General features: G+C 45.5%; 2 protein-coding genes across 8 annotated transcripts in view; both read right to left on the bottom strand.

The window, feature by feature from the left end:
• Positions 1–142: 142 nt before the first annotated feature.
• Positions 143–6,439, bottom strand: mansc1 (MANSC domain containing 1). Of its 2 annotated transcripts, XM_052585420.1 has the most exons (4): positions 6,171–6,439; positions 2,373–2,626; positions 2,152–2,292; positions 143–1,658 (listed from the first exon to the last, which is right to left on the bottom strand). In XM_052585420.1, the coding sequence occupies exons 2-4, from the start codon at positions 2,587–2,589 to the stop codon at positions 592–594; spliced, it is 1,425 nt and encodes a 474-aa protein (XP_052441380.1). In that variant the 5' UTR covers positions 2,590–2,626; positions 6,171–6,439; the 3' UTR covers positions 143–591. The 2 variants fall into 2 exon arrangements, with proteins under 2 accessions (XP_052441380.1, XP_052441379.1); XM_052585419.1 differs by lacking the exon at positions 6,171–6,439 and having other exon boundaries at positions 2,373–2,631.
• A 4,293-nt stretch (positions 6,440–10,732) lies between these two features.
• LOC127980011 (transmembrane protein 181) overlaps positions 10,733–16,378 on the bottom strand; it is an 11,666-nt gene continuing 6,020 nt past the window's right edge. For all 6 annotated transcript variants that reach the window (XM_052585418.1, XM_052585413.1, XM_052585416.1 and 3 more), the window contains exons 8-17: positions 15,657–15,756; positions 15,259–15,389; positions 15,027–15,118; positions 14,873–14,930; positions 14,551–14,653; positions 12,647–12,698; positions 12,261–12,343; positions 11,829–11,918; positions 11,665–11,731; positions 10,733–11,597 (exon numbers count right to left, since the gene is read on the bottom strand). In XM_052585418.1, coding sequence (XP_052441378.1) covers positions 11,513–11,597; positions 11,665–11,731; positions 11,829–11,918; positions 12,261–12,343; positions 12,647–12,698; positions 14,551–14,653; positions 14,873–14,930; positions 15,027–15,118; positions 15,259–15,389; positions 15,657–15,756 — 861 coding nt within the window. In that variant the 3' untranslated portion in view covers positions 10,733–11,512. The remainder of the gene's footprint in view (positions 11,598–11,664; positions 11,732–11,828; positions 11,919–12,260; positions 12,344–12,646; positions 12,699–14,550; positions 14,654–14,872; positions 14,931–15,026; positions 15,119–15,258; positions 15,390–15,656; positions 15,757–16,378) is intronic.

The following is a 16,378-nucleotide window of genomic DNA, read 5'->3' as shown; positions in this document are numbered from 1 at the left end:
AGCTTTGAAACATTATTGTTCTGTATTTGCATAACTCATAAAAAGGAATAACCAACCCTTCAGAAATGTCCTCAGCACTCTCAAATTAAGCTTTTTTCTTAATCAGAATCTAATAATAAAGCTGTTAAATACTGAAAAAGACTTCTTGCGAGAGAAATAATCACAGGTGTCCGTGAAGCCAAGGCTCACTAAAAATGTACCAACAACAAACACATAATAACAGATTAGAAAATACTGAAGATCAAAACAGACAGATTTCTGAATCTCATGCTGTTGTTCAGTGATCGTTAAAGCAGACAATCATCCAAAAAACGCAGTGAATTACAAAACAGCCAGATCCAGACTGAAACACGGGACACGCGTGAGGATCTGTTGTGAGAGTGATGAGCTAAACACATGATTCAGGATCAGAGCAGAAGAAAACCGAAGAAACGTCAGACAGGACTGATGCTGTTCATCGTCCGAGGCCACCTGAGTTCAGTGTATTGCTTTTGATTTCTCTCTATTCACAGATGAAGCGTCGACAGTGCTCTGTGTTTCTGAACCAAACAGCCTAAATATTACAACACAAAGCTTTCTCCAGTGGATGGTTTACACCTCGTAGTGCAGGTCGTTGAGCTCCAGTCGGGTGTAGTGGCGTCTGTCGAAGGACTCCATGGCTTTACGGGCCGCCAGAGAGAGGATGAGTGTGAGGAAGATGAGTGTGATCACCACGATGGCCACCAGGCTGTTCTTCCACATCACTCGAGACACCTTGGGCTTCCCTGGAAGAGACAGAACGGGATGACCACGACCTGGGCGCTTCGAGTTGCTCTCCGGCTCGATCACGTCTGCAGGGGCTGGCTCAGGGGTCGAGGGTGGAGCAGTGGGGGTGATGGAGGTGCTGGTGGTCGGGGGGGCTGTAGGTTTCGGCGTGGCTCTGACGGGACTCACTGAATGCGTCTCTGGTCTCGAGGGTTTGCTGGGTTTTTTGGGTTGGATGGGTTTGAGGGGCGTCCGTGGAGGAGGACGAGGCGCTTTAGTGCTGGTGCTTTTAGTCGTGCTGGTGGACTGTGTGGTGCTGGTTGCCGTGGTAGCGGGTGCGGTTGTCATAGCGACGGTTTTGAGCATCACTGGTGATTCTGACTCAGTCGGAGCTTCTTTAGTTCTGCTGATGGAGGAGGATGTGGCTGGTGCTGTAGTCCTGGGTGTAGTCCTGGGTGTTGTGGGGGTAGTTGTGGGTGTAAGCCTGGGTGTAGTCCTGGGTGTAGTTGTAGTTGTAGTCCTTGGTGTAGTTGTGGGTGTAGTTTTGGGTGTAGTCCTGGGTGTAGTCCTTGGTGTAGTTGTGGGTGTAGTTTTGGGTGTAGTCATTGGTGTATTCCTGGGTGTAGTTGTGGGTGTAGTCCTGGGTGTCGTGGGTGTAGTTTTTGGTGTAGTTGTGGGTGTAGTCATTGGTGTGGTCCTGGGTGTCGTGGGTGTAGTTCTGGGTGTAGTTGTGGGTGTAGTCCTGGGTGTAGTTTTGGGTGTAGTCCTGGGTGTCGTGGGTGTAGTTCTGGGTGTAGTCCTGGGTGTCGTGGGTGTAGTTTTGGGTGTAGTTGTGGGTGTAGTGGTGGTCAGCTGTGGTGCTGTGGGTTTGGCTGTTATTCTTCCACTTCCTTTAGTTGTTGGATGAGTTAGACCTGAAAAGATCAAATCGATGGCAGAAACCGAGCGGTGTTAGGATCAGGCTTTTACTATCACTGAGATACTACTGTAGTTTTATTCATATTTTGAATTAGTTTTTATATTTCTCATTTTCATTTTCCTTTTCATTCAAGTTTTATTAATTCAGTTGTGTCACACTCTTTGCTATTTTATTAGCTTTTAAATATGTTTTCATCCTGTCTACTTCAGTTTTAGTTTATTTTAGTACATCGAGTTAAACTAAAGCAACATGAGAAGTGGATCAAATCAAATGAAGTTTATTTTATTGCAAGTAACAAAATGTCTTTCATAGCTTTATTCACATAAAAAAATGGTTTGAAGTCAGTTGTTTCTATATGTTTGTGTCAGTTGACATTTCATATGCCTTTAATTGTAATAATGCAGTCAGTGATCACATGAAGAAGCAGAAAGAACTGAGTCAGAAAGTGTGGCAGTGCAGCGGTTGGTGATGTGAGGTGTTCTTCTTACCCTTGAAGATGTTGTAGGTGTTGACTCCGGGGCGAGCGGTCATCAGAGGACACTCTCTCTCGCTCGGACAGTAGAAGAGATGACAGTTCAGATCTCCGGGCCGCTCCGCCGGCTCATACACCACCAGATTACACTTCAGCCCTGTGAGAACATCAGCACGTTAGCAGAGACACTGAAGAACACGCTCCTGCCGCGCGTGTGTGTGTGTGTGTGTGTCGCACCTGGAGCCACGTCCTCCGAGCAGCAGGTGAGGATGCAGTCTTTCTCTGAAGGCATGGCTCGGGCCTCCATGACGGTTCCCCTCTGATCCAGAGACACATGTGTGTTTACAGCAGCGTCCCGATGCTGTCGAGAGTAACACATCTCTTTGTCGGGGTCCAGCGCCCCGCCGCAGACATGCAGCAGGAGACACAGCAGAAGAACACAGCTGAGGAACATGACGTGATGTTTGAGGAGCACAGAGCAGAAGAGAGACCTGCACACAGAGCAAAACAGTCCACAATCAAAGACCTGAGATCATGTTATCTGTTCAAGCCTGATTATGAACACTCAAGTCCAAAGAGCTTGATCCCGTCATCAGCTCTTGTGAAATCTGAAATATATATGCATTGCTAAGAACTTCATTTGAACACCTTTAGAGATGATTTTCTCAGTATTTTGATTTTTTTGCTCCCTCAGATTACAGATTTTCAAATAGTTGTATCTCAGACAAATATTGTCCTCCTAACAAACCAGACATCAATGGATGTGATGATTTATTCTACTTTCAGGTGATGTATAGATCTCAAATTGAAATTATTAATTTGTAATAAGAGTAACTGATATCAAGTCACAAGGTTTACTTCAAGAAAAGAGAGATTTGCTGAGAATGCACTGAAGGCTGGACTGGTGTGCTGCGTTCGATCACGGTTCACAGCTCACAAACACACAGAAAGAACTTTGATCCACTGTAGAGGAATGTTTATCACAGACTGTCATAAAAATACACCTTCACCTCTGCTCTCGTCACTATCAAGCTCATTTACAACAGGAGCAGTAATCACATCACTCATACGGGACTTTTATCTGTATGTGACTTGTTCTGAGGCACAGATCACATCAAGAGCAAGTGTGAATGCAGTATGATGGAGAAACTGCTGAAACTGCCTTTGTACTGTGCTTGTGATGCGATCTGGTGTGGTGTGATGATGTGTACTGTGATGTGATGTTATGTACTGTGATGTTATTGTGATGTGGTGTACTGTGGGGTGATGTGATGTGATTGTGATGGGTTGCACTGTGATGCGTCTGTGGTGTACTTTGATGTGACTGTGATGTGATTGTAATGTGTTGTGTTGTATTGTGGTGTACTGTGATGTGATTGTGATGTGTTGTATTGTGATGTGGTGTACTGTGATGTGATGTGACTGTGATGTGATTGTAATGTGTTGCACTGTGATGTGGTGTACTGCGATGTGACTGTGATGTGATTGTGAGTGATTGTGGTGTGATGTGGTGTGATGTGGTGTACTGTGATGTGATTGTGATGTGTTGTACTGTGATGTGACTGATGTGGTGTACTGTGATGTGATGTGATGTGACTGTGATGTGATTGTGATGTGTTTTACTGTGATGCGATGTGATGTGATTGTAATGTGTTGCATTGTGATGTGGTGTACTGTGATGTGACTGATGTGGTGTACTGTGATGTGATTGTGATGTGGTGTACTGTGATGTGATTGTGATGTGGTGTACCGTGATGTGACTGTGATGTGATTGTTATGTGGTGTACTGTGATGTGATGTGGTGTACTGTGGTGTGATGTGACTGTGATGTGATTGTGATGTGGTGTACTGTGATGTGATGTGGTGTACTGTGATGTGATGTGGTGTGGTGTACTGTGGTGTGATGTGACTGTGATGTGGTGTACTGTGATGTGTTGTATTGTGATGTGATGTGATGTGGTGTACTGTGATGTGATTGTGATGTGTTGTATTATGATGTGGTGTACTGTGATGTGACTGATGTGGTGTACTGTGATGTGATTGTGATGTGATTGTGAGGTAATTGTGATGTGGTTGTACTGTGATGTGATGTGACTGTGATGTGGTGTACTGTGGTGTGATTGTGATGTGGTGTACTGTGATGTGACTGTGATGTGACTGTGATGATTGTGATGTGGTATACTGTGATGTGATGTGACTGTGATGTGTTGCATTGTGATGTGGTGTACTGTGATGTGACTGATGTGGTGTACTGTGATGTGATTGTGATGTGATTGTGATGTGATATGGTGTGGTGTACTGTGATGTGATGAGACTGTGATGTGTTGCATTGTGATGTGGTGTACTGTGATGTGACTGATGTGGTGTACTGTGATGTGACTGTGATGTGATTGTGATGTGGTTTACTGTGATGTGATTGTGATGTGGTGTACTGTGATGTGATGTGGTATACTGTGATGTGATTGTGATGTGGTGTACTGTGATGTGACTGTGATGTGACTTTGATGTGATGTGGTGTACTGTGATGTGACTGTGATGTGGTGTACTGTGATGTGACTTTGATGTGATGTTGTGTACTGTGATGTGACTGTGATGTGGTGTACTGTGATGTGATTGTGATGTGACTAATGTGGTGTACTGTGATGTGACTGATGTGACTTTTGATGTGGTGTACTGTGATGTGACGTGATTGTGATGTGGTGTACTGTGATGTGACTGTGATGTGATTGTGATGTGTTGCACTGTGATGGGGTGTACTGTGATGTGACTGCGATGTTGTGTACTGTGATGTGATATACTGTGATGTGGTGTACTGTGATGTGATGTGACTGTGATTCATCTGTGATGTGGTGTACTGTGATGTGATTGTGAAGTGACTGTAATGTGATGCGTCTGTGATGTGATTGTGATGTGATTGTGATGTGACTGTGATGTGGTGTGATGCGTCTGTGATGTAGTGTACTGTGATGTGATTGTGATGCGTCTGTGATGTGGTGTACTGTGATGTGAATGTGATGTGAATGTGATGTGACTATGATGTGGTGTGATGCATCTGTGATGTGGTGTACTGTGATGGGAATGTGATGTGACTATGATGTGGTGTGATGCATCTGTGATGTGGTGTACTGTGATGTGAATGTGATGTGACTGTGATGTGGTGTGATCCGTCTGTGATGTGGTGTACTGTGATGTGACTGTGATGTGGTGTACTGTGATGTGAATGTAATGTGACTGTGATGTGGTGTGATGCATCTGTGATGTGGTGTACTGTGATGTGATTGAGATGCGTCTGTGATGTGATTGTGATGCACCTGTGATGTGAATGTGATGTGTCTGTGATGTGGTGTACTGTAATGTGATTGTGATGCACCTGTGATGTGGTGTACTGTGATGTGAATGTGATGTGATCTGTCTGTGATGTGATGTACTGTGATGTGGTTTGATGCATCTGTGATGTGGTGTGCTGTGCTGTGACTGTGATGTGGTTTAATGCATCTGTGATGTGGTGTACTGTGATGTGAATGTGATGTGACTGTAATTTGGTGTGATCTGTCTGTGATGTGGTGTACTGTGATGTGACTGTGATGTGGTGTGATGCATCTGTGATGTGGTGTACTGTTATGTGATTTTGGTGTGGTGTAATGTGGTGCTGATGCTGCCGCTGGTCACCATGGAGACTGAGCATCACTGGAAAAGTGTCCAGTGTGTGTGGGCCATCATCGTGATGCAACCCTTATGAAACACAGAAAACCTAAAAACCAGCATCAGCCCAGATATTTATTATTAAAGCCACGTTATCTGGTTTAAAGTGTGAATGTGACGTTAATAAAATTAATCACGGGTTTAATTCGCTCATCGACACGATCAACAAAAGACAACGAGCGAATCACATAATGTCCTGTTATCCGCGTCGACAAAACCCTGAAACAGACACCGATTCAAGAACACAAACACATTAAGACTCACATCGTGTGAAATAACGCTTCGATCTGAACACAGTGAAGCTTCAGCAAACGATGGAGATCAAACACTTACCCTGAGATCAGCCGCTGCTGTGACCCATTTCTGTGCCTTTGTCCTCCGCTGGATGATGATGGTGATGATGCTCTCTCTCTCTCTCACACACACACACACACACTGATCAGGGATGCTCACAGCTCTAAATGTTCAAGAGCACAATCACTGATGAATGAAGCGCTGGTTTCCTCTCGGGTGTGAACTGGATTTGTCTCTGTAAGCTCGGACCGTGACGCTCTTTATCGAGCTGCTGCTGCTGGATGCTGGTGTAGCTGTAGCGCATCTGCGGCACTAGAGGGCGACACAGCGCGCACACTTTACCACTTCTCTATTGATCTATGTTTTTATAGTTTATCAAGTGATCATAATAAATCTGAAGCAAATACAGGTGAATTTATTTGAATATTTATTACAATTTACTTTTATTTTATTTTAAAATAAAAGCTTGTCCATACGTCATCTGAAATGTAATGTGAATCATCTTCCATAAGCTTTAGTACTTGAATTATTATAATTAGAAATAAACAATTTTCTAGAGAATAGAAAATATGAACAGTCCAGTTCCGGAATTAAAAATCCCTTTCATTTTCTTCATAGTGGTTGATTTTTAACTTGTTAAACCTTTAAAGACAGAGCTACTTTGAGCTACGAGAGTATTAATCAGAATCAGAATCAGAATGAGCTTTATTGCCAGGTATGTTTACACATACGAGGAATTTGTTTTCGTGACAGAAGCTCCACAGTACAACAGAATGACAGCGACAGAACATAAAACACATAATAATAATAATAAAAAAAAATACAAATAAGTAGATAGTGAATGACAATATACAAATGACAATTGTAGGCAGGTATATTACAAAATGAAGTTATGTATGTACATATATATTGTGTGCAAAATTTAAGTGTATACTAAGTATGTGTGTTAGATAAATAAAGTGTATGTGTATATAAATATAAAGTGTAGTGTGTTCGCCGTTATTATCAGCTGTTCATAAGATGGATTGCCTGAGGGAAGAAACTGGTCCTGTGTCTGGTCGTTCTAGTGCTCAGTGCTCTGTAGCGTCGACCAGATGGACACAGTTCAAAGAGGGAGTGTGCTGGATGTGAGGGGTCCAGAGGGATTTTGACAGCCCTTTTTCTCACTCTGGATAAGTACAGTTCTTGAATAGAAGGGAGGGTTGAACCGATGATTCGCTCAGCAGTCCGGACTACTCTCTGTAGTCTTCTGAGGTCAGATTTAGAAGCTGAGCTGAACCAGACAGTTACTGAAGTGCAGAGGATGGATTCGATGATGGTGGAGTAGAACTGTTTCAGCAGCTCCTGTGGCAGGTTAAACTTCCTCAGCTGGTGAAGGAAGTACAACCTTTGCTGGGCCTTTTTCACAATGGAGTCAATGTGAATGTCCCACTTCAGGTCCTGAGAGATGGTGGTTCCCAGGAACCTGAATGACTCCACTGCAGCCACAGTGCTGTTCATGATGGTGAGTGGGGGGAGTGCAGGGGGGTCTCTCCTGAAGTCCACGATCATCTCCACTGTTTTGAGCGTGTTAAGCTCCAGGTTGTTGAGAGTGCACCAGACAGCCAGCTCTTTTACCTCCTGTCTGTAAGCAGACTCGTCACCGTCCTGAATGAGGCCGATGAGTGGGGTGTCGTCTGCAAACTTCAGGAGCTTGACAGAGGGGTCCTTAGACGTGCAATCATTAGTGTACAGTGAGAAGAGCAGTGGGGAGAGAACACAGCCCTGGGGAGCTCCGGTGCTGATTGTACGGGTGCTGGATGTGTATTTTCCCAGCCTCACTAGCTGCTGCCTGTCTGTCAGGAAGCTGTTGATCCACTGACAGACGGAGGTGGGCACGGAGAGCTGATTTAGTTTGGGCAGGAGGAGGTTTGGGATGAACGTTAGAGCCACAGGCCTGTAGTCATTTAGTCCTGTAATTTTGGATTTCTTAGGGATGGGGATGATGGTGGAGCGTTTGAAGCATGAAGGGACTTCGCACAGCTCCAGCGATCTTTTGAAGATCTGTGTGAAGATGGGGGCCAGCTGGTCAGCACAGGATTTCAGACAGGCTGGTGTAACACAATCTGGGCCTGGTGCTTTTTTCCTTTTCTGCTTCCGGAAGACCTGGCGCACCGCATCCTCGCTGATCTGAATTGCAGGTGGGGGGGAGAGGGGGGATGCAGGAGGTGAGAATGGTGAGAGTGCTTGATTGGAGAGGTGTTCAGGATGGGTTGCAGGAGTTGTGAAGGGTGTGAACGGTTGTTTGGAGAGGCATTTGGGTCTGGTTGCAGGAGTTGTAAATGGTGTGAATGGTTTTGTGGGGAGGCGTTCAGGGCAGGTGATAGGTGTTCTTTCAAACCTGCAGTAAAACTCGTTCAGATCGTCTGCCAGTCGTTGATTCTCTACGGTGCTGGGGGGTGGTGTCTTGTAATTGGTGATCTTCTTTAGACTTTTCCACACTGATGCGGAGTCGTTGGAAGTGAACTGAGTCCTTATTTTTTCAGAATAATTCCTCTTTGCCACTTTGATCTCCTTTTCCAATGTGTATTTAGCCTGTTTATACAAGACATTGTCCCCCTTCACGTAAGCATCTTCTTTGGCCTGACGGAGCTGTTTGAGTTTTGCAGTGAACCACGGTTTGTCATTATTGTAAATTAGTTGAGTCTTTGTAGGAATACACATATCCTCACAGAAACTGATATATGAGGTTACGGTCTCTGTGAGTTCATCCAGATCGGTGGCAGCAGCTTCAAAAACACTCCAATCAGTGAGGTCAAAACAAGATTGTAAATCCTGCTCTGCTTCATTAGTCCATCTTTTTACAGTCCTTGATACAGGTTTAGCTGATTTTAGTTTCTGCCTGTAGGACGGTATAAGATGAACCAGAAGGTGATCAGAACGTCCCAAAGCTGCTCGTGGAACAGAGTGAAATGCATCCTTTATTGTGGTGTAACAGTGATCCAATATATTACTGTCTCTTGTGGGACATGTAACATGCTGTCTGTATTTTGGCAGTTCACGGGACAGATTGGCTTTATTAAAGTCCCCGAGAATGATTAAAACAGAGTCCGGGTGTTGTTGTTCTGTCTCTGTGATCTGATCAGCGAGTTTCTGTAAAGCTGAGCTCACGTGCGCTTGCGGAGGGATGTAAACACTGACCAGAATGAACGAGTGAAACTCCCGCGGTGAATAGAACGGCTTGCAGTTAATGAAGAGTGTTTCGAGATTTGAGCAGCACGTCTTCTTTAACACAGTTACATCTGTACACCACCGTTCATTGATGTAAAAGCATGTCCCGCCGCCGCGCGATTTCCCAGTGGATTCTGATTCGCGATCCGCTCTGAACAGCTGAAATCCCGGCAGATGGAGCGCGCTGTCCGGTATGGTGTCATTCAGCCAGGTTTCCGTGAAACACAGAGCAGCAGAGTGTGTGAAATCCTTATTTGTCCGAGAAAGCAGAAGGAGTTCGTCCGTTTTGTTGGGTAGAGAGCGGAGATTTGCCAGATGGATGCTAGGCAACGGCGTTCGAAATCCGCGCTTCCTGAGTCTGACGAGCGCTCCCGCTCGCTTCCCCCGTCTGCGCGTCCTGAAGCGCTTGATCAGCGCCGCACCTCCTCCGATAACAACGTTCAGTAAAACATCTGAATAATTGAAATCCGGAAAAACATCTTGTGGTGCGTTCTGCCGAATGTCCAGCAGTTCGTCCCTGGTGAAACTGATGGCAGGAATATAACTAAAGACAGGACAAACTAACAAAAACACAAAAACATATGCGGAGCTCGTCACGGAGGCAGCCATCCTGTATCGGCGCCAGCGTAGTTTATTCTTTTGTTGAAAAGAATAAACAACGTTGTTGAATCCATAGTTTATTCTTTTGTTGAATCCATAGTTTATTCTTTTGTTGAAGTCAGCTGGTTCTAATTTGTTAATTACATATTATGTTTATTAAATAATCCTGTTTAACAGCGGAATTCCTGGCGAGAACTACATTACCCATGATTCCGCAGCGCTGTTAGTGCGCTACTGCCGCCTGCTGGACACAAACATGAAGCGCGTTTACAGCCGCGCCTTTCACAAAACACACAGCGCTATTCATCTGAAATAATCAGTCACCCCGCTGTGTGTAGCGTCTAAGGAAGGCGTCTATTCACATTATTACTTTGACAGGATCTTGCCAGAAACTACAGAGTATTTTATTAACCATACTTTTATTTAGATTTTAGATGTGCAAAGTCAAAGCAATATTCCAGCATGATATTATTCTTCATTAAGTCTTTGAAAAAAGTTTCCAGAAATAAATTTAGTTTCATATTACTAAAAAAAAAAATATAAATATATATATATATATATATATCTCCTAATAGTAAATATTTATTAGGTTTACTAATCTGTCACATTTTGTCTGTTTATGAGAAAAAGACGTAGAGCTTTGGCCTTCTGTTGCAGTTGTAAAGTCAGGATAATGATGTAGGAGATCATGTTTTTATGTGTTCTGCTCCGCTGGAGAATAAACTCTTGTACAGCATCAGTGTTCAGCCTCAAACAATCACACCTTCAATAAAAACACATGAAGTCACCTCTGGAAAACATCTGGAGCTTTTATTCCACATTCAGGAGCTGGACATCTGGACCGAGCGATGATGAAGTCCAGTGATCACATCATCATCATCATCACACACGTCTACAGACATCGCTTCAGGAGCACAGTCCAGTCCCATCATTACAGCTTCAAACAGGAAGTGATCAGAATCAGAAATACACAAAAACAGACAGCAAGAGAGAAACGTAAAAAAGGAATGTGAGAAGAGAATTCACACAGGATCTGGATGTTGGCAAAACGGCTCAAACGAGGCAGAAATCATCAGAAATAAATGCACATAATCACTTCTCTGCATCATTCATGGAGAAGAAACGAGGCTTAAACACGGTCAAGAAGTTCCCAGAAATATCACTCGGAAATCTAATGAAAAAATAATCTGAGACCCTTAATACACTTCTTTTCATGACAATTAAACACATTTCACCCTACACTGTCATTACTGCATTGCAAAAAAAAAAAAAAAAAAAACATTTATATGAAAATATTTACACTTTTTTTGTGTTTATACTTAAATACATTCTGTAAACGTACACCTTCCATCACTGTGACTGAACTGAAGGTTTGTTCGTCGTGTGTGATCTTCCTCGTTACAGGACTGAGATGTGCTTCTGGAGAATAAACACATTTCATTCTTCTCCTTTTCATTTAGAGGCGACCCCAGAAACACTGATCTTCAGTCACAGCCGGCCTCCAAACACACAACACTGTAGCTTTAAAATCTGTTCACACACATCAGCAGCGATCCGGAGTCACTCCGCTTTCAGTCGCTCTCGCTCTCATCCTGGTGTCTGGCGCTGGCTTTGATGGCGCGGCCGTTCTGAAGAGGCATCTCCTCATAATCACTCCTTCAGAGAAACAGATCAGGGTCAGAGGATGGAGAGGACGGATGGAGACGTGATGAGAGGAACCTACCCGTAAATCACCTCATCATCTGAGTCGTTGAGCATGGAGAAGGCAGGATTGTCCTTCAGCTGCGAGTCTGGACACACACACACACACACACACACACACACACAGGTCTGTGTGAGCAGCGGCAGGTTCAGCACAGAAACACACAGCGCTGCTGATGAACTCACCGTACAGAGCGCTCCTGGAGGGCGAGTAGACGAACGCTAGCGTGTAGAGATAGAAGTTCAGCAGACCGTAGAAGGACAGGAACTCAGCTGGTGGAGAAACACTCAGGAAAACCACGTCACACACACACACACCTGAACCTTAAAATATTTGTTACTGTAAATAAAAAAAACTGTTAACCTAAAATATTTTTTTATTATTTGTATTTAGTTGAAATTTATGCTCTAAAAAGATAAAAATAAAATTGAAATGAAAATAAAGAAAGACAAAACAGTAAACTTACTAAAACTCTGCAAATATAAAACGAACTCAAAACAGTTATAAAAACTACAATCGGATCCTGGGAGGAGCATCACACTGCTGTGAGCCAATCACACGTCCCGATGAGTCTCAACATCTGTTATTGGTCGAGAGTCATTGATCTGGAAGGATATAGTTCTGGTAGTGAGTGGAGAGTTCAGAGACGAAGTTATCCTGCAGAGCTTTAGATCCGAACCTCAGATACAGGATGAGCAGACTGAGAGACAGGAAGAGGAAACGGCCTTGAGTCGCCTGTGTGTGTGTGTGTGTGTGTGAGAGAGAGAGAGAGAGAGAGAGAGAGAGAGAGAGAGTGTGTGTGTGTGTGTGAGTGAGTGTGAGAGAGAGAGAGAGAGAGTGTGTGTGTGTGTGTGTGTGTGTGTGAGAGAGAGAGAGAAAGAGTGTGTGTGTGTGTGTGTGAGAGAGAGAGAGAGAGAGTGTGTGTGTGCATGTGAGTGAGTGTGTGTGTGTGCGTGTGAGTGAGTGTGTGTGTGTGCGTGTGAGTGAGTGTGTGTGCGTGTACCTGATCAGCAGCACCAGCAGTGTCAGCGCCGTCAGGAACTTCAGACGCAGGTCTGCGCAAACATGAATAATAATAATCATCAGAAGACTCGCTTCATACAGGACTATTATCATATCTAGATTTCTGATGCTAATTTGAATGCTAACCCAGATCTGTCTCTAATGATAATGTGTGAAAACCTCCACTAAATAACAGCGTTTATATGATCAGCCAATCACAGGCCACCTCCCTGGGGCTTCAGCCCCCCCACAGTGTGTGTGTGTGTGTCACCCGTGTAGGGTGTGTGTGTCACCCGTCTAGGGTGTGTGTGTATGTGTGTGTCACCCGTGTAGAGTGTGTGTGTGTCACCTCTGTAGGGTGTGTGTGTGTGTGTGTGTGTGTCACCCGTCTAGGGTGTGTGTGTGTGTGTGTGTATGTGTGTGTCACCCGTGTAGGGTGTGTTTGTGTGTGTGTGTCACCTGTGTAGGGTGTGTGTGTCACCTGTGTAGGGTGTGTGTGTGTTTGTGTGTGTGTCACCCGTGTAGAGTGTGTGTGTGTCACTTCTGTAGGGTGTGTGTGTGTGTGTGTGTGTGTGTCACCCGTCTAGGGTGTGTGTGTGTGTGTGTCACCCGTGTAGGGTGTGTGTGACACCCTTGTAGGGTGTGTGTGTTTGTGTCACCCGTGTAGGGTGTGTGTATCACCCGTGTAGGGTGTGTGTAGGGTGTATGTGTGTGTCACCTGTGTAGGGTGTGTGTGTGTCACCCGTGTAGTGTGTGTGTGTGTGTGTCACCTGTGTAGAGTGTGTGTGTGTGTCACCCGTGTAGGATGTGTGTGTGTGTGTGTGTGTGTGTGTCACCCGTGTGTGTCACCTCTGTAGGGTGTGTGTGTGTCACCCGTGTAGGGTGTGTGTGTCACCCGTGTAGGATGTGTGTGTGTGTGTGTGTGTGTGTGTGTGTGTGTGTGTGTGTGTGTCACCCGTGTAGGGTGTGTGTGTGTGTATGTGTGTGTCACCCGTGTAGGGTGTGTGTCAGTGTGTGTGTGTGTGGGTGTGTGTGGGTGTGTCACCCGAGTGTGTGTGTGTGTGTGTGTGTCACCCGTGTAGAGTGTGTGTGTGTGTGTGTGTCACCCGTGTAGGGTGTGTGTGTCACCCGTGTGTGTCACCTCTGTAGGGTGTGTGTGCATGTGTGTGTCACCCGTGTAGGGTGTGTGTGTGTGTCAACCGTGTAGAGTGTGTGTGTGTGTCACCCGTGTAGAGTGTGTGTGTGTGTGTGTGTGTGTCACCCGTGTAGGGTGTGTGTGTGTGTCACCCGTGTAGGGTGTGTGTGTGTGTGTCACCCGTGTAGGGTGTGTGTGTGTCACCCGTGTAGGGTGTGTGTGTATGTGTGTGTCACCCGTCTAGGGTGTGTGTGTCACCCGTGTAGGGTGTGTGTGTGTGTGTGTGTCAACTGTGTAGAGTGTGTGTGTGTCTGTGTGTGTGTGTGTGTCACCCGTGTAGAGTGTGTGTGTCACCAGTGTAGGGTGTATGTGTGTGTCACCCGTGTAGAGTGTGTGTGTCACCAGTGTAGGGTGTATATGTGTGTGTGTGTGTGTGTGTGTGTGTCACCCGTGTGTGTCACCTCTGTAGGGTGTGTGTGTGTGTGTGTCACCCGTGTAGGGTGTGTGTGTGTGTGTGTGTGTGTGTGTCACCTGTGTAGGGTGTGTGTGTGTCACCCGTGTAGGGTGTGTGTATCACCCGTGTAGGGTGTGTGTGTGTGTGTGTCACCCGTGTAGAGTGTGTGTGTGTCACCCGTGTAGGGTGTGTATGTGTGTGTGTGTGTGTGTGTGTCACCCGTGTGTGTCACCTCTGTAGGGTGTGTGTGTGTGTGTCACCCGTGTAGGGTGTGTGTGTGTGTCACCTGTGTAGGGTGTGTGTGTGTGTGTGTCACCTGTGTAGGGTGTGTTCTTGAGCTCGGAGCAGGCGCGCAGCACCAGGAACAGCAGATACAGCACATACACAAACACCAGCAGCAGGAAGAAGATCTTCATGCCCTGCAGCAATTTTTAACATTTACATTTTTACTGTATTTTTCAAATTAAACGACTTTTTTATCATCTGAATCATGATGTGATTTATACTGCACAGCGACTTTAAATTTGTTTTATACTTCTATTTTCATTCATTCAGTTTATTTCTTAGTGTGACATTTATTTTCAGTAATATAATAAGTATTAATTATTTGGATTATTTCGCAGCTGAAAGAAACTCACCTGGAAGTTCTGGATGTCCACTTTGTACTGATACGTGGGGTCCTGCAGCTCGTTCACCCTAATAATAATAATAATAATAATAATAATAATAATAGAAAGATGATGAGGATGTCATCAGACAGCAGCACTGAGTGAAGAGCAGCAGGTGTCTCACGTTTGCCAGATTCCCAGAGTGACGGCCGAGAGCCACAGCAGCCCCACGATCAGCAGCTTGGGCAGGTAGAAGGTCAGGAACCTCCTCTCGCCCTGCGGATGAGAGCAAAGGTGAGGGGGGCACAGGTGAGGGGGGCACAGTTGTGAGCGGGGCAGTGAGGGGGGCACAGGTGAGCGGGGCACAGGTGAGCGGGGAACAGGTGAGCTCCAGCGAGGGCGGTCAGGGGCCGTACCTGCACACGGATGCCGTGATACACACACAGCCAGAAGAGCAGCAGTGCACACAGGAACAGAGCCTGGAAGAACGCATCCAGCGTTCCCGGAAACCAGCTGTTGAGCAGGAACGACAGAGGGAAGAACGGGTCTACAACACAACATCGGCACATCAGAGAAGACTCCTTAACCTTTCTCAAAGAGTCTCTTCAGCTCAGCAAAGATGCATTTCTTTGATCAAAAATACAGTACAAATTGTGAAATATTATTATAATGTAAACATCTGTTTTCTGTGTGAATCTGTGTTAAAGTGTAATGTATTTCTGTGATGTGCAGCTGTTTTTTCATCATCATTCCTCCAGTCTTCAGTCACTATTGATCAGTTTGACAGTTTGAGCGCTGGTTTCTAGTGTCTCACCGTTGTACAGCAGCAGCAGAGGAAGAAGAACAGACATCCACTTCTGCTCGATGCCCCAGTCCCTCATGGAGAACTTGCGTAAGGAGTGAGCGAACACACACTGCACACACACACATCATCATCAGACGCTGGAGACGCTCTCTCACACACACACACACACACACACACACACACACACACACACACACACACACCAACACCAGACGCTGGAGACGCTCTCACACACACACACACACACACACACACACACACACACACACACACACACACACACACATCATCACCAGACGCTGGAGATGCTCTCACACACACACACACACACACACACACACACACACACATCATCACCAGACGCTGGAGACGCTCACACACACACACACACACACACACACACACACACACACACACACACACACACACACACACACACAACACCAGACGCTGGAGACGCTCTCACACACACACACACACACACACACACACACACACACACATCATCACCAGACGCTGGAGACGCTCTCACACACACACACACACACACACACACACACACACACACACACACACACACACACACACACACACACATCATCACCAGACGCTGGAGACGCTCTCACACACACACACACACACACACACACACACACACACACACACACACACACATCATCACCAGACGCTGGAGACGCTCTCACACACACACACACACACACACTCTTGGT

The sequence above is a fragment of the Carassius gibelio genome, chromosome A4 (assembly GCF_023724105.1).
Source record: "Carassius gibelio isolate Cgi1373 ecotype wild population from Czech Republic chromosome A4, carGib1.2-hapl.c, whole genome shotgun sequence".
NCBI classification, from domain to species: Eukaryota; Metazoa; Chordata; class Actinopteri; order Cypriniformes; family Cyprinidae; genus Carassius; species Carassius gibelio.
Note: the sequence above shows the minus strand (reverse complement) of the source record. Positions and strands in the feature narration are given on the sequence as shown.

Bases quoted from the DNA above. Each gene is read 5' to 3' on its own strand.
- mansc1 (XM_052585420.1), bottom strand. From the start codon at position 2,589: ATGTTCCTCAGCTGTGTTCTTCTGCTGTGTCTCCTGCTGCATGTCTGC. The intron at 2,293-2,372 runs GTGCGACACACA...ATGTTCTCACAG, and splicing joins CTCGGAGGACGTGGCTCCAG to GGCTGAAGTGTAATCTGGTG. The intron at 1,659-2,151 runs GTAAGAAGAACA...TGATCTTTTCAG, and splicing joins CACCTACAACATCTTCAAGG to GTCTAACTCATCCAACAACT.